The sequence below is a fragment of the Anabrus simplex genome, chromosome 2 (genome assembly GCF_040414725.1).
Source record: "Anabrus simplex isolate iqAnaSimp1 chromosome 2, ASM4041472v1, whole genome shotgun sequence".
Classification (NCBI taxonomy): domain Eukaryota; kingdom Metazoa; phylum Arthropoda; class Insecta; order Orthoptera; family Tettigoniidae; genus Anabrus; species Anabrus simplex.
The window spans coordinates 728,712,693-728,736,995 of NC_090266.1; the positions used below are offsets into that span (position 1 = coordinate 728,712,693).

The 24,303-nt window shown below is 38.4% G+C and overlaps 1 protein-coding gene across 8 annotated transcripts in view; it reads left to right on the forward strand.

The window, feature by feature from the left end:
- Positions 1–24,303, forward strand: part of LOC136864408 (atrophin-1) — a 755,035-nt gene that overhangs the window by 425,766 nt on the left and 304,966 nt on the right. For all 8 annotated transcript variants that reach the window (XM_068226264.1, XM_068226266.1, XM_068226270.1 and 5 more), the window contains 2 exons: positions 11,934–12,117; positions 22,425–22,593. In XM_068226264.1, coding sequence (XP_068082365.1) covers positions 11,934–12,117; positions 22,425–22,593 — 353 coding nt within the window. The remainder of the gene's footprint in view (positions 1–11,933; positions 12,118–22,424; positions 22,594–24,303) is intronic.

A 24,303-nucleotide genomic window follows, 5' to 3' on the forward strand; every position in this document is an offset into this window, starting at 1 on the left:
AGTCTGGGTGATTTTGGACAATACCTAGAAATTATCAGAAGCAGAAAGGAGCTACTTCAAGGTGCCATTATCATCCAAAACTATTAGAAAAAGCCGTACATGATATTAAATGTGGCAAGTAGTCTTACAAGAAAGCATTTGATTTGTATGGTATACCTTGGTCCACCCTACAAAATAAAGTGCAGAAAGTACATCCGAAAGAAAATGGGAGGACAACCAGTGCTAAATGAGGAAGAAGGAAATGCTCAAGGAAGCTCGTTACTCTCCAACACATCCTGCTACTTCCCGCTGCCGCAAATGAAATGTTCTCAGGAATGCAGCGTCTCTTTGCAGAGATGCCAGCTATTACGATTCAATCGTAATAATTACGAATTACCCATCGTAATTACGCCTTTACGAATCACACACCACAAATTACGATTGTTTGTTGATTTTTAAATCTAAGTGTATGAAGTGTTGAAAAAGATACACAAGGAATGCCATTGCAGCTTGAATTCTCAGAATATTATTTCCGGATTTATCAGTAATCATTTATACCCCTTTCCTGTCCCTCGATTAAGAATATTTCGAGTTTTCATGCGCCGAACGCAGTGTGTGCTTCCAGTACCAGAAATATAGGCACCTGTGAAGTGGTATATCTTGCGGAGTGGTTGTTTTTGTTCCTCGCATGATCAGACTTCCATGCCAGTATGCGAGTTCTTTTGTCTGTTTTGGCGGCAAAGTGGTGACAAACTCCGTTTAATTGTGAATACTGTGTGCGTGACTGTTGAAGAAGTATTTATTGCTATTTAAGTTGCCAAATTTACATATATTGCTCTTCTGGGATATATGGTAATCGTGTGTTACGAAATGCGAAAGGTTTGAAATAATGAAGCGATTTCTTGTGCAGGAAAATACGTATGATTACGTTACCGTCACTAGTGACGCTAGTAATAAACCAAAAATAGTTCAAAAATTTAGGGAGGAATACTCGAAAGAATGGCTCTGTTCACTGTGTTCCTCAAAATCTAATTCACACGTGTTTTATAGTGTGTGTAGCCGCAATATTTCAGATGCGCATGATGAGGAAGAACAAGACTGAATCCCGCGCTAATATGAACTCCAAACTGTTGTAAGATCTCTAAAAAAGAAAAAAATTACCCCCCCACTTTAGCGGCTGCATTACGAATTGCCTTTCTTGAAAGTTGGCATCTCTGTCTTTGGTTTCACGAACTATTCACTGCGTATGTCAGTTGTTGCAGTGGATGCGGCACTTGCAGGTTGATTAGTGTGCCACATTTAAGTATGAATTTCCTTCAATCTCAAGCAATGTTACAAACTAACTCCCTCTAGACGCCGTACAAGTTTGTATAATATTATAACCTAGAGTTTTAACTACTTAATTATATTTTTTAAGCATTTTTAAGTCCCTGAAAAATAAATAATATTTTAAAATTATGACGTACTTTGTGTCACCATGGACTTGAGTTCCAGTTGTCAGTTTGATGAACCCCACCGAAGTAAGATGATTCCAGCTGACATACTTTAAGCTTATATGTTGAATGTTAGTCTGGAAATTCACATATCACTCACTTCACTAACTTAATTACCGGTCTGTTGGTATCTAATTGAGTATTATTTTTGAAGTACAGTTCTGCCAATAATTATAACAAATATTGCTATTTACTGCCCACTATCCTGTTTAGAAGACCCATGATCAATCACTGCAGTTCAGATGAAGGTAACAATAATTTAATTACAATGTTGCTGTGGGCTTTGCGATGGAAAATTACATATATTTATGAGGTTTCTTGGTAGGCTTAAATATTCTCTGCATCCTGGATATAGTGAGTTCAAACCCCACTGTCGGCTTCCTGAAGATGGTTTTCCGTGGTTTCCTATTTTCACACCAGGTAAATGCTGGGGCTGTACCTTTGCAGAGGCGCAAATCTTTGGAGTGGATTATCAGTAATCATCCCCCGCCCCCCTCCCCCCCAGAAAATTTTCGAGTCAAGTCAAAAGCTTGCTCCTCCCTTCTCGATAATGACACACCCTTTCCCCTTTCCGACAGCAATCTATCTTAAATTTATCATGTTACACAATAACATTTGCACACTTCCTGTTAATTCAGTGATTGAACATTCCTTGTAACTTGTTTCGCACCCAGCAGCTGCTTTTCAGAGTGGTAGAATTTATTGAAGCATCCTCCACTTCTAATGACATTTTCGTATTCTGAGACATAAGCGATTCCAGTGTAGATGTACTTAATGAAGGCCTGAATTCTGTCCCATTTGTTCTATCAACTGTCAGGTAAACTTAATACTGCAAATACAACATTACTTAAGGTTCTATAATAGAGAAGAGGTAGCCTCCGTGGCTCAGACGGCAGCGCGTCGGCCTCTCACCGCTGGATACCATGGTTCAAATCCCGGTCACTGCATGTAAGATTTGTGCTGGACAAAACGGGGGCGGGACAGGTTTTTCTCCGGGTACTCCGGTTTTCCCTGTCATCTTTCATTCCAGCAACACCCTCCATTATCATTTCATAGCATCTATCAGTCATTAATATAAATCACTTTGGGAGTGGCGATCCCATCGTACTAACAGCCTATATCTGATTCATTCATTACATCCCTGACCCAGTCAAAGACTGAAAAACAGGTTGTAGGTTTTCATTTTCATTCATTTTCAGTAGAGAAGAGCACAGCAGTGCTCTTTCATTCACAATGAATGTCACAATGCTTATGGGTAGCAAAAGTTCGTGACACTGGAATAAGTATACAAGAATAGAATAGAACAGAATAGAGGACTCCCATCTCCCAGTTCCAGATTGCCTGAAATTACGGAGAGAGCACTCTTTTATTGCAATTCATTAAAGTTTGATAAATGCATTACATTTTCCTCTTATAATTATATGACTATTACTACACTAAATACAATTTATTTTGTACTAGACATTAACAATGCCATATTGTCTAGGACAACATGTATCTTCCCTTTCCTTACCTCATTTAATGCTTACGTTTTTGTCACAAATCTTTTGGACCATCCTACAGATAACAACATGCCTTGCTTAACAGGTGAATTAAGAATAGACGATAACGACACAACAATACGACAATTTATATATTACTACATTTGATATTATATTTAATGTGATAGTAATTATATTCATTATTCTAGGAAACACAGGCCTTTTATCCATGTTATTCTTGTCCTCCATTATTCTCGTTTGTATTTGTTTAGACTTTTTAAATTTCCTTCTTATGCATACTTTTTGAAAATTAAAAAAATTGCTTTTCTTCCTGGTGTAATCCACCCTTTATTTAATAGTTGTTTTTTTCTTGCTATTTGCTTTTATGTCGCACCAATACAGATAGGTCTATGGCGACGATGGGATATTTAATAGTTTAGCAATTGTACACAATGCTCTCTCTCTCTTTCTATTTTTATTTTATATTCCTTTCCCAGATATTTTACTCTGTGCTTCGATTGCCCTACAAATTCTTAATAGATGTACTTCTTCCATACCTTCTCCACAGAGTAGACCCTGATTTTCATTATTTCTCTCTCTCTGACCCTTATTTTTATAAATTCCCGTCAGCCACCACACCATTCCTCTCACTTCTATGTTAGGAAGCCTTTTTTCTTTGTATTGCCCTGATGGAATAAGTATCGATGCCAACTCACAAGCTTTGACATGAGGAGGGTTTAACAGAAATAATTGATTCTGTAGAAAATGATTTTGTTCATGGTAATGTCAACATTTCCGTAATAATTTTCCCTTTGGCCATGATGCCATAAACGTGAGGTGAAATCCATAATAGTTGGCACCTCTGCCTTTATTAAGGCCACAGCCGTTTCCTTCCCACTCCTAGGCCGTTCCTATCCCATCATCGACATAAGACCTATTTGTGTTGGTGAGACGTAAAGCAAATTGGGGGAAAATAAACAACAAAAAAATTCTGAGGTTCAAATTTAGATTTGGGGGGGGGGGAGACTGGAGGTAATGAAGATTCAGATTTGTGGGTCTGAATGCTTGGCAATAAATTTTGCAGACATTTGTCAATAACTTTGAAGACCTCGTCAGATTGAGCCTCATTTAGGATGTGTATGAATTTATCCAGCAACATTTCCTGCCTTTTCGCTTTACTCTCACAGGACTTGGCTGCTCCAGGCCAGTGTAGATTTTTGATTATTGCAAGTTGTTGTTGATCTGTAGTGCATGCTTTATGGATTATTTAATTATTGTCTGTAGACTCAGCAGCACTGGAAGTCTTTTTACTTGCTATTCTGCATATCAAATGAATGTGTTTAAACATGTTGAATTTGATTGCTGAATCTGGACAGCTGCAAGTGAATGTGTGGAGGCATATCTCGCACTGTGTACAATGCAATTCGCATTTGTACAGGCTTTCACCCATTCGCCTTATTTCAAACAGTTCTTCGGAATGTTTTGACTGCACTATCCACACGTCGTTGTCATATATTGCATCTTATGGGTCGAACTGAAATGATGATTTGTGGTGTTGCCTTAAGGCCGACAGCTTTTTGGTCACTTTACCTTTATTCAGATGATTTAGTGTATCGTCAAGTTTGTCCCGTAGATACCTCATTAGAGCATGAATGGCAATATCTAGTCATTTGGGCTTGTTTCTGTTTAGATATATATGTTTGATCACTCCATACATTCTCTCCAAGTGCATGTTCATATTGAGACCTGAGTATTGATGATAACAATACCCCAGCTTGGAATAGATGCCTGGTATTATTATTATTATTTTTTTTCAAAATATATGCCAAATTCTAAAATGTCTGGGTCTCCTTTCAGAAGCCGTAGAGCCTCCTCAAACATCTTTCGAAATGTCTCTTCAGCTACTTCCTGCGTTAGCGTTCTATTGATTGTAGATTTTGGCTTGTTTTTCATGCCCTCTAATCTTGCAAAGATTTTTCCTTCAAGCTCTTTCTACATGCCATGAGCAGAACAGTCGACATTGAGGTGGTTTCATAGCTTTCAACCAAGCCTTATGAAATAATTCTGCCATATCAGACAGAAGTACATTTGGTTGAAGTGGAGCACGGAGAGTATCCAGAACGGCTGCTAGGAAAATGTCAATAATCAGAAGGAAAACATGAACAATTAGGAAAGCCGTGATATAACTCATCGAACACAAAAAGAGTTGTCAGTTCAAATCCATAAAAATTAAGCCCATGTGTGTTGGCCTTGCAAATACATATATTTCCATAATCATTTCAGTCTGTGCCTCATTCATTATAACTAAGACAAAGTCTTCTTCGTGCAGCTGTGGATGGGCTTCCAAACTAACTTCTTGAGGTTTTAGAACCAGACTACAGAATCTACTTCTTGCATATCCTTCTCCCAAATGTCCACACTCGTGCTGTCATTCGCATGTCTAATTGCCTCGGCTTTAAAGTTATAATCTCTCGCTATATTGTGAAGATCTTTCTTCGAGATTAAATCGCGGTGCTCTAATTCGCTGCTTTGGATTGAAAACCCAACAGAGTCTTAAATGCAGTCAAAGAGAATCTGCAGTGATATTTTTCTGGTAATTTCGTCCCTGTCTGATTTTGAAAGTTTTGACCATCCTAGCTCGAGCCGATGACCTACGTGCGTTTTGCAGAATGAAACCTCAACTTTGCCAGAATGATGACATGTGACATCCATGCTGGCTGGGCGGTATCCATCAATTTTGTTACTTCCAAATATTTTCTGGTGGTGCTCATTTTGACCTCTGGATTTATAAACACCATTACGATGACAGTGGAATGACAATTTTGAGCAGCTATCTGCAGCTCTAACCCAACGTCCCCTGCTGCATACAAACTCGCATAGATCTTTTTCCACATTAGATTTCCAGTTATAAAAATCACTCTCACTAGAAAATTCCACAGTTTCATTAACTACGCCTATATCGTGTTACGACAAGTAAGGCTGAAGCATCTCGGTTCGTGATGTACAGTCATATTTACATAATGGACAAAGTACTTTTGATTCAACTTTTACGGAGACCTTTTCATGCATGCCACTTAAGAGTCATGTCTTACAGTGGAGAAATTAAGTGTCACATTTAAAACTCTGATTTTAGTTGCCACGATGTTAGGTACTGATGTGCCTTAGTAAGCTTTTATTTACACTAAATGACTCGCTGCAGAAATTACAATATACCTATCCATAATTACCAGATAAATTACCCCTATTCACCCCTCAAGTACTAATGCCTTCTACTCACTAGGACACTTAAAACACAAGGTAATTACGTCTATCCACCCCTTCGGTAATAACACCTTAAACTCACAATGGCACTCTTATAAATCTCAGGAAAACTTTAATAAGGCTAGAGAACTTTAACACAAACACATCAAAACAGAACACGCACAAAACTGTGACCATTCTCTCCCGCCGTACTTTCCAAGGGTGCCGTGTACTAGCAGAGTCTAGCCTAGTTCGTGAATCCCAAGAGAGCCGAAACAATCGGAGTGGCTCCATGTGTTCTGTTCCCGAGACAAGTGAATGTTGTACGTGGCTTCCACCAAGATTAAAGCAGTGCAGAAACAAGTGATAGTGCTGGCAGCAGCAGTGAAAATGAATGTGATGAAACACACAGTGAAGGTAATGACCAAGTTAATGACGTTCTGGTGTTGCAAGAATAGGCTTTCGTTGTTGCAGATTATAGATACCTTACCTTACCTATGGCGTGACGGCCCAGTTTCAGGGCATGGCCTCCCCAGTTGCTCTCCGCCAAACTTGTCAATCTCGTGCAGCTACTGTACTCTCGTCTATTAAATCCAACATTCCGAGCCATATTCTGGGGCTTCGCAACAGTTTGTTTTCTGGAGCGAGGTTGTTAGCCTTGCTCCAACCCCCAGCAATCCTGGAGGACCAATTTTTTCTGTTAGGGTTGTCTCTCTTAGCTGATTGGTCCCCATTTAAGCGTCGCGAACTCGCTTTCTGCCCTTACATGACTTAGCCGTGTACCTTAAAGGATGTACCCGTTGCCCAGAGGCCACGGCGTGGACGAGATTATAGATACAAGTTGATCAACAAAGATCATACGAGGCAGTGTTTTGGCATGGCATCAAATATTCGTTCAAGCGATGTGAATATCAAATACTTGCACCCACATAAAAACGGCAGAAAAGTGTTTGTGTTCCCTAACATCCCTGATGGGAATACAGTAGCTAAAGAACAAATTTCGAAAATACTTCCAGCCCAAGTTGAGAAGAGAGGAATGTTTATTTTCGCAGAAAATTTATTTTAGATTTATAGGCCATGTCAGCTACATGTTCACTGTATCGACTTCCTCTTTTTTTGCAATTTGTATCGTTTGTGAGAAAAATTAAAGATCTTTCAGTAAAAATATCTCAAGCCAATAGACATTAGAAAACTTTCATGAATATTGCAGGGACTGATGACCTTAGATGTTAGATCCCTTTAAACAATCGTCATCATCATGAATATTGCAAACTCTCAAGCCTCAAGTAAGGTATCCGACCATTTTAAAATACTAGACTCATATTAGGAGGAAGGAGACCAGTGTCTGAAAGACAAGTGCTGTAAACCTGCGCGGTGATACAACAGTTAAAACAAAAAAAATAATATACTAACCTTGGACATAATGTAGATTTTTTTTCATGTACGAACAGTTGACTAAACTCGTTCTATCTTCAGGTACAGCTGTCGGAATGTGTTCTAACTTCTTCCAATTATTGCGGCCACTCTGCTTTATGATTTTCATGGTTCCTTAGATAATACCTACCGAATGCGATGTGAGGATGGTCCCTTACACAAGTTTACTGCCGATCACTTTCCCAGTCCAGTACTTGCTCTGATTAATGCAATAATGGGTCATTAATGCCAAAATCAACCGGTATGTCATAGCCTGCCTTTTTCCGTGATACCATTTCTTGAAAAATGCTCGAAGGATATAGCATTGATGGGACTGAAATTTGTCAATGGTTGATGCAGGAAATCATTTCTTTGAAGAACAGATAATGCAGTATTCTTAAAACTTGATTAATTAGGATGGTCGCAGGACCATGTAATTTGAACAAATAATCCAGGAAAACATAGTTTCTAGGAATGGACAATCGAGGTTCCACTGTATATGCCTTCCGATTGTGTATAGAGAAGTATAGGGCAAGCTAATGGACTACAGGAAGAACTTCCTCATCCTTAACAATACTGTGACATACTGAAGAAACATGTTCATTCAAGAAAGCTTAACATTTTGTACTAAAATTTAAGTTGTCTCTTCTTATTTCATATGCTGAAGTTCCAACACTAAAGAAAGAAACGGCCTGAGGGAAATTATCTTGTTATGTTTGCACTTCTTACGCTTGGACAAACAATTAAATATGAAAGACTTGCAAGCGATACGGTTGCCAGAAGAATGTCCACCAGTGAACAATGTTTCCTATGTCAAAAAAGAGAGAGAAATGTTGCAAGATTTTGCAGCTAGGATTACTTTACATTGGCATTTATGCGGGTGCACATGTGTTATTCTTTTATGATAAAAATAACCATCCACATACACTTTTGATAATCCTGTGATTTGTGTGCATTTTTCATATTGGTTTATTTATTATTTTTTGTTTTGAATACGCGAAAGGTCATATTCAGCATTCTGTGTGTTAAGTGTTGGTAACTTTGTGAGAATGAAGAGTGCGGACGTTGGATATAGGTCTGTAGAATTGACAATTGAAGTGTACCTTCAGTGGTTTGTTATTCCTCATTTCGAGATTCAACATCATATTGCCAAGTCAGACCATGAAAATTGTTGTGACTATATTAAACTTTGTAAAAGTGAAGAATAGTATGCTGAAAATTTTGCAGAAGTGAAGAATAATATGCTGAAAATTTGAAGATTCCTCAGTACCCATCCACATAGCCAGTATTAAAAGCCATTTTGCATAATACAGGTGCAGTGAGCCAAGAAACGCAATAGGCCTTCCATTGATTCTCTGGAAGGACTTGCATTAGTAAACTTGAATTTCAGAAATTTTACATGCAAACACGTTTCACTTTAAAAATAAAAAGTATTTATATGATCCTCCTTTTCAGTACAAAACAAAGGAAGATCATATAAATACTTTTTATTTGTAAAGTGATAACTGTCAATATGGAATGAGATTTATAATGTGCAAAACATATGTTTGACTATATTTATAGTAACGAGGAATTGTTAAGGAGAATAAGACCTAGTGATAAATATGGAGGAGCTGCAAAGTGAATACACTGAGACAATTCCCATTCCAACTCACATCGCTAAATCTATCCATATAACTTGGTTATTTCATGCCTAATAGAAATTATGACGCGTGCTATTGCGTTTCTGATGAACAGCCCTATTTCGCTCTCTACCCTTCCTCTTTTCACACCTGTTAAGGACATCATAATTTCCTATCTCACCTTACCCAAACATCATTGCCTCCTAACACATCCAGAAGCATCCTTTTTGCCAACTCAGCCAATTCTACTTTCTTTCTTCCATGCACACCATTAATTCTGAGATCACCCAACCGAATTCAATTTTGTTTGCAAAGTTGTTTCCAAGGAGTCCCGGGTCTGTCAAACGGTAGTGGGACTCCATCACTCCCACAGGTCAGAGGCTTGCTTAAAATATTCTGAGCTCAGTAAATTTCTGTGAAGAAGGCTCCCAGTGAGAATTTCCCCTTGAACAGTTTCAACAACTCCGATGGATTGTACATGTAACTTTTGTCTGTAATGGAGAAAAAGAAAAAGTAAAATTAATTCAAGCACCTATACCACTGTTGAGAAATCGTGTGATGCTTTAGCCCTTGTAACACACAGGCAGACAGCATATTTTGGTCATATCTTCAGACATGATAAAACCAGCTGATAAAAATTATCGCAGAAGGCAAGGCACAAAGGAAAGGTGGAAACAAGCAAAGAAGATTCTGGATGAAGAAGCTCTAACACTGGTTAGACATGCACGATAAAGCAACTCTGATAACAAGACACACAAAATGGGAAAACTTACTCCACGATGTTCGCCAACCTTCTGTGAGGAGAAGGCAGCAGCATAGGAATTCACGTGAAATTTACACAATACAACTTAAAATATCAGCCCACAAAAAGTGAAACATAATAATTAGTATTCGTTTGAAATTTTTGAAATATAACTAAAGGTTACTGTCTAATTACTGAATGACTACCCATATTACAATGCAGTAAGATGCAGCTTTCCAACATTTTACATTACCACAGGCCATGAAGAAGTCATCCAGCTTTCAGAACATTGTAAATTAATCAACAAGTTAAGAACAAAACAAATCACTTACAGAGTATCATAATTTATGAGCTTAGATAGGTCTTGATGACTCACACAAATGCAAAGAGAAGAACTCCACCTAATCAATACTTGTTTATTATTGTTATTAAAAATACAGGACCAGTTCATCCTCAGCTGGTCATACGTGTACATATAACACATTGTGCAATTGCAAACATTACTATATCTAAAAAGGAATATCGTGTGACAATGCGTTATATGTATATGTACAGCCACCAAAAGTAATTGGGGGGAGAGGGGTCCAATATGTGATAACCTCCCATTTCTTTCATTATACACAGGCTGAGTAACTCAGGCGGTTGAGGCGCTGGTCTTCTGACCTCAACTTAGCAGGATTAATCCTGGCTCAGTCCAGTGGTATTTGAAGATGCTCAGATACGTCAGCCTCGTGTCGGTAGATTTACTGGCACGTAAAAGAACTCCTGCATGACAAAATTCTGGCACTTCGGCATGTCTGAAACCATAATAGTAGTTAGAGGAACGTGAAGGAAATAATATTGTTGTTACTATTATTATTATTATTATCATCATCATCATCATCATCATCATTATCATCATTATTATTATTATTATTATTATTATTATTATTATTATCCAGTGAACACATGACTTCGAGACTATAAATTGAACATTTATGTATTTTGCACTATTCTTTAATAAACTTACAGGTATATTCTGTTCCTTACTGGCTACCTTCATTGGAAGACCAAATTTCTAAATTTAAAAAATGGGGAACACATGACATTTAGTCCTACATATACTGTAAATATAATCAGTCAGTTCCTCTATCGTTTTATGCAATATTAATACAAAAGGACTTTATGCCAGTCATTTTTCACTTTTGAGCAATAGGCTTATCCCATAGTTAACTTAATCACTGCTTTCATTTCAGTTGTTGTCTGTGCCATTATCTTCCTCGGTGCTGGCATTGTCGTCGTTTCATGCGACGTTATCTTCATTGCCATAGAAAAAATTTGAGGTCCCAGTTCTTCTTGAAACTCTTCAAAGAATTTCATTTCTGATTAGAGTTCAGGTTGTGAAAATCCATTCACAGATGGTTTTTAGGAATTGTCTCCATGTTCTCCCAGTTGTCAAAATATGTGTAGCAAACGGGGACTGATATTTTTACCTTGGCTGTAAACTGCTGGTTGCATAAAACTAAATTTTATTAGGTTGGTGGACCATTTTGTATATCATTTTTTGAATAGAATTCCCTTGATTTATTCTGCTTGAGAGAGTTAATCATTTTGAATTACATTCAAATTCTCAATTCACCAAATAATATATGAAGAACAATACACTCGAAGATTTTTATGACTGTTGGGAACCTGGTGACTGAGGTCTGAGGGCATAAGTATAGTACACGAACCTTTTCTTGAGCCCTGAGCTCCATAGTGCTGAATGGGAACTAGGGCTCAAGAAACGTTTCGCGTACTATACTTAATTGAATTCATGGGATACATGAGAAGTTTTTTAGAAGCCTGTAGAAACACTACCAGAATTATCAAAGAACCCGTGGGTGCCATTCATGTATGACTATTTGTAGTTTCTGTGGAGGTATTTTTTTTAATGCAGATGCTTCTGAACTAAATTATTCTCTGAATTTGTTTCTTTTATCAGGACCTCATCATCATGCATCTCGTCATCTGTCTGTTTTGGCTGAAGATGTCAAGGCTGAGCCTGTTGTTGAATTGGGTGAACAGCAGGTTGAAGATGAAATCCCCAGTCCTAGTCATGTTCCTCGTGGTCCTAGCCCTGAACCCAAGATTGAAGATACAGAATGTCATCGCAGCCAAAGTGCCATGTAAGATCTCATAATATATGTTTAGTGTAAATTTAATATTGTCCTGAAAAAAGTGTTATGTCAAATATTTTATCTTCTGCAAAATAATGTTCCTCTATTTTCTTGAGAAATGTGAAAAAAATGAAAATGAAAATAGACAGCCTGTTTCCAGTCATTCGACGGGGTCAGGGATGGAATGAATGAAGCGACGAGTATAGAAATTGTGCCAGCTGCTGAAGCCTGTAGCACTCCTCTGTGGCAATGATTAATGACTGACAGATGAAATGAAATGATATTGGAGAGGGAGGGAAAACGGGAGTACTCAGAGAAAAATGTCCAGCACAAATCTCACATGGAGTAACTGGGATTTGAACGACGGAACTCATTGCTGAGAGGCTGGCGCACTGCTGCCTGAGCCATGCAGGCTTTTTCTTGAGAAATATATTAGTTATAAATAAGGATATGGAAAACTAGTAATATGATTATTTTCATGTTATGTTATGAATTGCCACATTTTGTAAATACAGTAGAAGTCCATTATAGCAAGAATTCATAGCGGCGAAAAATGTACTCGCTATAGCGGATTGTTGTTACATCCAATTTTTTGTGAAAGTTGGGGAAAAACCCACACACATCACAATCAGTATGTATCAGCAATCCGTTTGTTTAAAACTAGTGTTTTCCCAGATTTCCATACTACTGCTTACTCGTAAGCTATTTTTCAAATTCCGAGCCAATGTGAACGCCTATTTATGCTTGTATTTCACATTCCATTCAGAAGTTAGAAATTTTTTCTGTGCTGAGTGATGCAGTGATGGGTAGCAAATGTTTGTTGCGCGTGCTAGACTACGTAAGGTTTAGGAACATAATCTTGTGAAGTTGATTAGTGTGGTGCATATTTGTCTTTTAGTAGCCCCGTTGTAGATACTGAAAAAGTCGTGAAACCGTTTATTAACGAAGACAAATCAATGAAGTGGACAGACATCCACATCTTTCAAAGGTGGCGCACATGTTGAAACTCGCACCATCGAGTTTCGACTCAAGTCGATCGAAGTGTTGTCGCATTGCATGATGACAGTCAGAGTCATTTCTCTCGCATATGGCCAAAGAGTAATCTGCAATATTGCACTGATACTGCAAATGTTTTTATATTTATCAGGTACTTTACGCACCTTTTAATACACTGTTTTTATTTAGTAAGCTCCAGTGGAAAAGATTTTCATATTTGATCTCTCGTCTTTTTTCACACCTTTTCATTCTCTCATCGCATCTTTAGAAATGGTTGATAGCCTATATTTTTCACTGTACTTGTTCAGTGTAAAATGCAACCATGTTGGAAAAAACATCAAGTGTATATATATTTGTATATTCATGTTGGATAGTTTTTATTCGTGTATTCAACAGTACGCTTTCTCGCTTAACACATTATCTTGCGGTGTATCACATTCTTGCTTAATTTCAGTACATAGTTTTAAAATTAAGTGATTGTTTACTTCAGCTTTTCTTTCTAACGAGTTAACTACTGCTAATGGAAAATTCTAAATTCCCATGGAGGGAATTAGATATTTTTCACCAATAGAGCATGTCAAAAACATATCAGATATAAGGCTTTTCAGGCGTTTGCTCTATTAACCAGCGTTTCGTCTTAGGTCTGACACTAGACTCACCTGCATACACCCAGCATCAGTGGGTAGGGTCTGACACATCCCACTCTAACGAGTCTAGTGTCAGACCTAAGACAAAACGCTGGTTAATAGAGCAAACGCCTGAAAAGCCTTACATCTGATATGTTTTTAACTACTGCTATCGGCCACGTCATTTACGCATTTATTACGAAAATATGTTCTCTTTCATTTCAAATTGTGCTTATAGAACACCGGTCTACGAGCATTACTAATCTACTCCAATATTGCCTTCGAGTTCAGATGTTGACGGGAGAGCTCACTAGTGCACATAGCGAAAAATCTATACCAAAGGTGATCGATCACATTCCTTTATAATTTATGCTGGAGTGCATGAATATTGATAATAGAAAAAATTACACACGCTTAATCGCTCGCTATAACGGATGCATCCATGATAGTGTTTTCGCTGTTACCGAAGGATAATAGACTACACGGTTTCATATAGGGAGTTTCACGGGACAGCAAAATGCTGCCGTTATGTCAAAGTTGTCGTTATATGCCGTACTCGCTGTAGCAGACTTCTACTGTACTGCATTTTTATATCTTTATGATAACTTTGAAGTTCAACCACATTGCATTTGATAGTCAACAGGCAGAGAGAATGTCACATATTCATGTGAGACAGGCATACAGGCCCATCAACTTCAACAGAGGTCAGGTTATCACCATGACAGATTGCTATACCTCCTACAAACCCCCATTGTGTTGACTCTGCATGTCGATCGTAGTTGTGTAACTGTGAGTAGTGTGACAAGTGGCACAATGTTGTCCTTTCAGATGAATCATTCTTCTGTTTACGCAAAAAAATAACTACAGGATCTGTATATGGTACAGGATATTTGCATCAGGCATACTGCACCAACGCATGGCATTCTGATTTGTGGCCTCTTGTGGGACTACCATTGCTACCCTGGCCTGCAGGGTCACCTGAATTGTCACCTGAATTGCTAGTCGTTGAAAACTGACATGCCTGAGCTATAGTTGCAGTAGTATGATTGTTTAGCAGTAAATCTTGATGAACTTTGCATGCAGGTCATTTAATAACCGACACAGATAGGTCTTATGGCGACGATGGGATAGGGAAGGGCTAGGAGTGGGAAGGAAGCGGCCATGGCCTTAATTAAGGTACAGCCCCAGCATTTGCCTGGTGTGAAAATGGGAAACCACGGAAAACCACTTTTAGGGCTGCCGACAGTGGGGTTCGAACCTACTGTCTCCCGAATACTGGATACTGGCTGCACTTAAGCAACTGCAGCTATCAAGCTCGGTAGTACATTATTTGATCCATTGCCTCGACTAGTACAACAGATGTCAGAGGTGGCCATACCACTTATTGCCATGAAGCGCTAGGGTGGAGGACACCAAAATGCAATGATTTATTCAGTATTACACAGTATACACACTTTCTGAAATTTATTTTAGGTGTTCTGATTTTAGTAAATGACAGTGTAGAATTTAGCTGAAATTATCTTGACACCTCTTTTGGTAAGTCATATTTACTATTCTCAAGCTAGCATACCAAAGTCATACCTGCCAACCCTTCCGATTTACCCGGAAACTTTCCGGTTTTTAACTCGTCTTCCGATTTTCCGATTTATTTTTACTTCTTCCGATTTTTTATTAATATAATCTCTAGTACGGCCAATACTCTTCCCCTAGAATAAAGGATAAATTCTTGTGCGCTTGTGTAATTTACGAAACCTAATTTTCAAACGTATTTGATGCTTTATTTCGTGAGTGTTTCGTCCGTCGCCTTCGTGTATCCTGTTTCTCGCTCACCACAGCAGCGTGTGCGCTTTATACAGCTGGGGATTCGGGGCGGCAATCGTCCTGCAAGCAAGAATCTAGCGCGCGCTAGCGACTCGGTTAATCGGGACAAAAGAATGAGTTCGTTATTGTGTTGTTCGCGCGCTGTTAACATCGTTTCTGTGCGTAGTTTCGTCGTCGTAGGCCACGTGTTTTTCCTTGCATTTCTATGACAGTTCCTGGTATTTTCTTTTCTCGTTATGGCCAAAAAATATGACAAACGTTATCTCCAAGTGCTCCGAGATGCCTATAAATTTCTGTACATTTTACCGGCTATTGAAGGAAACTACCTTATTTTCTCACGAACCGTAATCGACGCCCTTGAATAATTTACACATCCCAATGTTTTTGGGTCCAAAGTGGAATTTGACGCACCCACAGCTTTGAAGATCCATCACTCAGCTCCGGATAAGTTTCGAAATAAAGATGCCAAGTACTCAGGTAGCAGGCTTCCTATTGCGAAAGCGGGCATTACAAATACAGGGCAACGTGCTGTTATTAGCCGGCAGGAAATCCCACTGCACTAGTTTTACGAGTGTTTCGCGTACGGGACATTATGTGATCTCAAAATTGTTTGTCAGTCCACAGTACCGTACTCGATTAATACTGCATCATACGAACTTGCGGTGATCAGTTACGGCGAAACATACGGGAATAGAGCAGCGGGCAGCAAGTTTTCAGTATCCAAATGAAACATGCGCTACCGCGGTAACAGAAGTGCACTTCAAGCGGCCAACAAGTCTCGCAAAGCATTTCGCGGACCAAAAAGCGGCAAGTTTCCGCAAGTAGAGGATTATCTGCTGAACTATATGATTTTGTTACGCAATGTTGGATAAGCAGTTTCTCACAAAATGCTGCATTTTAAAGAATGAGAAATAGCCGCGGCACGTGGAATCACTGTCTCGTATTTGAAGGTTAGCCGAGGCTGAATTAATTTTATGAAGAGAAATGGACTTTCTCTTCGACGAAGAACAACATTATGCCAAAAAGTGACGAATGATTTCAACCATTTTCAGCGCTTTGTGATTGAGAAGCGTAAAGTGAAGGAATATTTTATCTCCCTTATAGGAACCGCAGGTCAGACGCCAATCAGTTTCCATATACCATAAAGTCGAACAATCGATAAGAAAGGAACATACAGTGTTATCGCATGCGCTACCGGAAGCAAAAAAACAACGATGTACTGCAATGCTTGTTGCAACAGCTGATGGCAGAAAGCTTGCACCTTACATTGTTCTAAAACGAAAAACAATGCCTAAGGCAAAATTTCCGCGAGTGATCCACGTTCGTATTCAAGAAAAAGGGTGGATGGACACGTCACTCGTACAAGATTGGATACGAACGGTTTGGGGTAATGTAGCAGGGTCCCTCCTTCGATGCCTGGCCCTTCTCGTGTTGGACAGGTTTTTTTTTGCCGGTATGTCATTCAGGTCGTATTGTCAGCTCGTAATGGGAAGAATATTTTCCAGTGTCGGTACTTCAAACCCACGTGTCTAACTTATCTGATGTACCCTATTTGACTTTTCAGAAAAAATCTCACGCCGGAATTTTACGCCAAATGACGATAACTGCAAATGGGATGAACCAATTGTGTTTGGATTATATTTGATGTACCGGTATCTTTTAAATGTAAATGAATTGTAAAATATTTGTAAATATCCGATTTCCTTGAATCGCATCCGAAGTTTTCGCCTGTATTTTTCGTCAAAATAGTGCGTTAATTATGCGAGAAAATACGGTATTATGCATTTTGTTGTGCGTATCGTTGTGACAAATATTATTCGCATGTAAATGTCATAAATGAGAGTGATTAGGTACATTTTCTTGTAACAATTTTTATGTTTTCTTAGTTTAAGATTTTAAATTTAATGGTCAATTCGCATTGTAACTGTAGACAAGTATGCCTTTTATCCTGACCTTTTTTCACGTAGACCTTAGTGGAATATATGTGATGAAATCCAAGAATTAAAAAATCTTCCTATTTTTGGTTTCTAAAAGTTGGCAGGTATGCAAAGTAGTGAATATTCTGAAATACCACGCCTCAATCTTAAGTTATCAAATGCAGTTAAACTTGTTGCTCTTAATAATAGTCATTTGTTTCTTGTTTTTCTTCAAAGTCAGCAAGAAAGCAAGCTCGTAGAGAGAAGCGGAATCGTTGTTTTTCGCTGACGAATTATGTTGGGGGAGTCCTGTATGCTTATTTTTTAAAATTTTCTTCATCTCGAAAAGCCAGGGGGTTCTGTTATGTGAGGGGTTCTAATACACAAGTAAATATGGTATTTTACCTGGCCTGGTTCACTACAAGAGTATGTGGATTCATTTGAGGAATGGAGTGGTATAGAATAGGGTGAGGTGGATTGCTGAACAGCATTAGATAAAAAAAAAAGCCTACAACTCTTTTTCATTCACTTCCAGGATGTTAAAGAATTCCTGTAGGAAAAAATTCTGACATCCCAGCATCTCTTGTAATCTACAATAATTGAAGAGATTATGCAAATATACAGTACATAGCAAGACAAACAACACTGAAATAATTACTCTTCTGCTGTCCATATTTCTCCAGCAACTATTTATTTATTGTTTACCATAGAACCTCCATAAACTGGAACAAGGGGGAGGTGGTTTCAGATTAGCAAAATTTTGTATGATAATTAATAAAAGGTCATTTATAGACGTTAAACATTTTTTAACATTTTAGATGAAAGTAAATGAAGACAATACATATATGAAGTTAACAAAGTAGAAGAATATGAACAATAAGAAATCATTGCATAGTGGATATACTGTAACTGTAGAGTATGTTTTTTTTTTTTTTTTAATCTTCTATTTTCTCTTGTTTCTTCTTTTCACATTGTTTTCTAGCCATTATATCATGCCACCATTTCATTAGCAGAACTACAGAAGGCTTTGGTTTGTCATATCCTTTGATGAACCGTAATGATATCAGAAAATATAAAAAACTCTTTGAGAAAACTTGCATTTTATGCAGCCTAAAAGGTACAATTACCATTGCACGGGCAGTTACTAGTGCACTACTATAAGAGTCACAACAAACTAAGTTGACAATAGAAAAGCGAAGGAGTCATTTGAGGTCAGAGTCCATGCATTCTGTTACTCTTCCCCTTTGACATAACAAACAACATGTTTTTAATTTGTTTTAACCAATTTTTTTGTGGGGTGGCGTGTCATTTCATTTACACAGTATTTTGGTTAAAAGTGTTTCAGATTACAGAGGTTCTACTATGTAATAGTTTGACATATTGTAAATTCACTGTTGTGTTAATTTCTGCAATTATATTTCTCACAACCAGAGGAGAAGGCACATTATTTCATACCATATGGAATGGGGCTTCAGAACGAGTTGAATTTGCTGCTTGCTTCACTTTAAAGAATAGTATGAGGAGTAATTTAATAACTAGGCACCAAGTAAGAGTGCAATGTTAACTGTTATTGACAAGTTTTGTCATATGTGATCTTTCTTTTGTCAGTGAAATGGGACAACAGGGCACCCAAGGACTGTTGCCACAAACAAGAAACATAGAAGACTTCTCCAGCAGGTGTTACAGTTCTTAAAGCATATTCTATGACGAACTTTGCTGAAATTTGTTTTAAGCAATATATCTGTTTGGCACATGTTTAAAGGTTGCCTACAGGGGCCACATATTTGCCCCATTCATGCGGGATTCACACTATTTTTGTAGTGCCAAAACCTTGCCCCTCTAATGACATTGGATGCAACAAGATGGAACTACAACCCACACCGCAGTGGAGTTGCTTGCCCTTCTGCAACGACCCATGAGATCGCCTAATTTCTCATGGAACTCCATTTCGGCACCCTTCCTGTTCCCAGGATCTCACAGTTCCAGATGCCTGCGTATGGGCCTTATTTAAAGAACAGTTTTCATGCAGATGATCCACCTACAAATATACAGAATAAGATAGAAATGAACTAGTTAGCTGAAACTGTGTTTATGAATTTAAAGTAATGTTGTAATGTGATATGAAAGGAGGAAGATGTCCGCCTCCATAGCGTAACAGTACTATTAACTGCTATCCACATTGGCCCGAGTTTGATTGCTGGTACTGCCAGAAATTTAAGAATGGCAGGAGGGCTAGAATGTGGTTAAAATGGTACATGCAACTCATCTCCAATGGGGGGGTACCTGAGAAAAGCTGCACCATCTAGGGATGAGAGGGATTGTCTGGTCAAGGTGGTCAAGGCGTGCTTGGTTCACCTGGAAGTATGTGGGTTCGATTCCCTGTCAGGAAGTCGCAAAATTTACGAAACCAGCTTTTCGCTTCTGGAGGTGCACATGGCCCTGAAGTTCACTCAGCCTACACCAAAAATGAGTACCAGGTTTATTCCTGGGGGCAAAGGCAGCTGGGCGTAGAGCTAACCACTCTATCCCACCAAGATCTGAGGTTATAGATAGTGGATGCCTATACCTTCCTAACCTCCCGGGACCTCCTTGGCCTGTATGGAGATGCCTTCGCTTTGCTTTATCTAGGGATGAGGACGCTAGTTTACTTTTACTATAATGGAGGAAGATGGGTTACATAAATACTGTGAAACCTCGTTAGTGCATTCCTCATTAACATGTTCTCCTGCTTAGCTCGTCGTAAATACGAAGTCCCGATTTTCATCATATTAAATCTATATAAAAGTACCTCACTTATCACGTCTCGAATGTTCGCCATTACCGCTTAGTACGATCACATTTTTCCTAGCCCCGAAAATGTTGTTTGTCATCCGTTGTTTAAGGAACATGATTCTCAACTCAGGTAAGTGCCCTTGCCGCAGTTGCATGACGACGGGAAAAGGCCTTTAATTCTTGAACTTCGCAGGATAAATTGCGCCTTCGGGGAGCAAGCCATTAGACTCAGAAATGCTTAGTTTTGCTTGCCAGTTAGCAGTGAAACTACAGAATAACGCAATGAACCTGTTTGCGCTTGTATATTTCACATTCCATTCAGAAGTTAGAAATGTACTTTGTGTTTAGTTGTACCAGGTAGCGAATATTGCTGCGCAATAGCCTACATCTGGAACATCACCGTGTGAAGTTGACCAGCATGGTGCATATTTGTCTTGTGATATCCTAATTATGGACAGTGTTGCCAACTTAGCAGATTTTCCGCTAAATTTGGCGGAATTAGAAGACTGTCGGCGGAGAAATGTATCATTTAGCGGACAGCAAAATTTTTGGCGGAATTCTAGATTTATTACAGCAGAATTTAGTGTTTTATCCATTTTACATTCTTTTTAAATTTGTACTCCAGTCTGTGTCCGAGCTATTCCGTATTTCCTGTCAGAAGCTAGCAGTCACATGAGGAAATCATGTTATTTGGATTTTATGTTATGAGATCATGGTATCATAAACTTCTAATGCGGGGGAAAGAGTACTTATCTTTTAGTTGACGAATGATGACAGATAATGAAAGTGTGAGAGAGTAGCATTTATATTTATGCTATGAATGAAGACCGTTTAATGAACTGGCCTGTTTTGTGAGTGGCCCTTGAGGTAGAGGATTGACCTACTTTGCACCTGGCACTAAAACGCCTACAAGTTTTAGCTTGCCGGCTCGCAGGCAGGGGGTTAATCCCAGTGAAACTCACAGATCAGGTGAGTGCAGACATTTACTTTATTATTATTATTATTATTATTATTATTATTATTATTATTATTATTATTATTATTATTATTATTTTATATCGGATTTCTTGGCGGAATTTTAGCGGGTTTTTAGTAGTATTTAGCGGATCTTGAAAATATAAGTTGGCAACACTGATTATGGATACGGGAAAAGTCGTTAAATTCCTTACCAATGAAGACAAAATTGAAGTCTGTCAGCAAGTCGACTGGTATCCACATCTTGAAGCACGCAGAATTGGCGTGAATGTTGATACACCTTTCAGTTGCGACTCGATCACTCAAATCGGTCTTGGTCGGTCGAAGTTTCGTTCGATGGAAAATGGCAGCCAAAGTCAGTCTGTTGCAGTCGCACATAGCCGTGTATAACCTTTAAGTCATTGTCTAAGTGTGTGATCAGAAAAATAATGTTTTAATAACCAAGTGGTCTGAAATGAACAGCTACTAACTTTTGTTTTAGAAAGAGTGTGATCTGCATTAATACTTCGATATTTTTATGGGACCTGTTCAAATGTTTTCATATTAGTTCTCTGGTGTTTTTCACTTCATTTAATATTATCTTCTCATAGAGTTTTCAATGTACCTGCGGATATACGACGTAAAATTCCTTCATGTCGGAAAAAAATCATATCTAGTGTTTCCATATCCCTGTTATATAGTTTTTATTCACGTATTCAATAGTACGTTTTCTCGCTTAACACGTTATTTTTCCTTGTCCCGTGCAGAAACGCCTTAACAAGGTTTTACTGTACTAATGAATTCTGCTGTTGAATTTAACAGAAACAGAGGAGAGGAAGACATAGCATATGATGGATACTCATGGTATTGATTTATTTAAAGGTATGAAGTGCAGGTGCATAAGGTGCCACAGTGGCAAATTTGAATAGGACTTGTAGGAAAAAGAATGTGTACTTACTGCAGGTGAGATATTCCAAATTCATACCTTTTTCCTATGAAAAAAAATTTGAAAGGAAATTAGGTTGAGAAAATGATTGTATAAAATATTTGCATTTGCTAGTCAGTATATATGATGGGCCTGTATTATGTAAATTATTATTTTGTAAATGATTGAAGAGAGATTTGATATTCAACTGGACATGTTTGGAGTATGCAATAATTTATGTAAATGTTTATTTTGATATGATTTTTTGTTTTGATAATATTCATGTGTTACTATTTTCATATGCAGCTTCCTAAGACATTGGAATCGAGGAGATTTCAATTCATGCACCCGAACTGACCTCACCTTCAAACCTGTTCCTGATTCAAAGCTAGCACGTAAACGCGAAGAACGTTTACGTAAGCAGGCTGAGCGGGAGCGTGAAGAGCGAGAAAAAGCTGCATCACAAGCTCAGGTGGTGAGTAATGAATTGTTGATAAGTAGCATAGTTATTCAGTTACAGGTGGTAGTAGCATAGCATATAACTTAATTTTATAAAGTCATAGTGTATATATCACTGGGCAAGTTGGCCATGCAGTTAGGGCCACTCAGCTGTGAGCTTGCATCCGGGAGATAGCGGGTTCGAACCCCACTGTCGGCATCCTTGAAGATGGTTTTCCGTGGTTTCCCATTTTCACACCAGGCAAATGCTGGGGCTGTACCTTAATAAAGGCCATGGCCGCTTCCTTCCCACTCCTAGCTCTTTTTTATGCCATCATCGCCATAAGACCTATCTGTGTCCGTGCGACTTAAAGCAAATTTGAAAAAAATAGAAAGTGTATAGATGGCGAGAAGTCTACATCACTGCCTTATTTCTTTTGCCCTCGAATATTTTCCTAGCCATAATGTCTCCCAACTTGTAATTATTTCAGTCAGTTTCTGGGGGGTGTGTTATGAAATCACTTATTTACATATTTACAACAACTTTGTACGGGTTCAAAATGCAAATACATTAGAATCCCTATTTTACATTTTTACAGGGACCTGATTTTTTAATCTTAAATGAGGGTTTACCTTAAATAGAGGTTTCAGTAAAAAGCACACCTTTTCCAGAGCTCTTTGCCTGTATTAACATAAATTTTACCGTCATACATTATTTACACAGTGACAGCAATAAAACAAGGAGATATCTACCCTACACACTGCACTGTAGTTATGTTTGTGCTTCATTTTGACAGATTTTTGTCAGTGAATGCATAACTGCTTCGGTTTAAGTTCATACAGCGTTATACGTGATTTTCCATGAAAGTTGGGAAAGGTACCAAACTCGCACAAAAACACATTAAAATCTGTATGAAACAGCAATCGGTTTGTTTAAACATTATTGCGGATTTTTTCCAAGTAGTGGCTTACTCGTTAGCACGTATTTTCTAGTCTCAACACGCATATTCAGTTTTATTCCTAAAAACTGTAATAGCATCACCTCAGGGGCCTGTGACAAACATTTCCATTTTCTTACATCAAACAGCGTCACCGAACCTAGGTTTACCGCACACGTATTATGAAAACATATTTCAATCTCCCTGTAGAATAATGATCACATTTTCACTATAAATTTACATGGGAACAGCCTTTCTGAAATTTCATAACATAACCTCTGAAATTAGTTATGCACACCGCTGTGTCCTGAGAAGGAGAAGTATCATATTCTTATTTTATTTCAGTACATAGTATTAAAATTAAGCAATCGTTTACTTAAGTGTTTATTTCTAAGGAGTCAACAACTGCTGTCATTGCACTTATCCCGATGGTTGTTTACATTAGTCGGAGTTGTGAGTTGCGAGTGAGTTGTGAGCAGTCTCACTCAAGATCAACTCGCTTGCACGTAGCGAGGAATCTATACAGAAGATGATCGATCGCATTCAATATAAACGACCGAGCTTGATAGCTGCAGTCGCTTAAGTGCGGCCAGTATCCAGTATTCGGGAGATAGTGGGTTCGAACTCCACTGTCGGCATCCCTGAAGATGGTTTTCCTTGGTTTCCCATTTTCACACCAGGCAAATGCTAGGCCTGTACCTTAATTAAGACCACAGCCGCTTCCTTCTTACTCCTAGCCCTTTCCTGTCCCATCGTTGCCATAAGACCTATCTGTGTCGGTGCGACGTAAAACAAATGTAGCTAGCTCA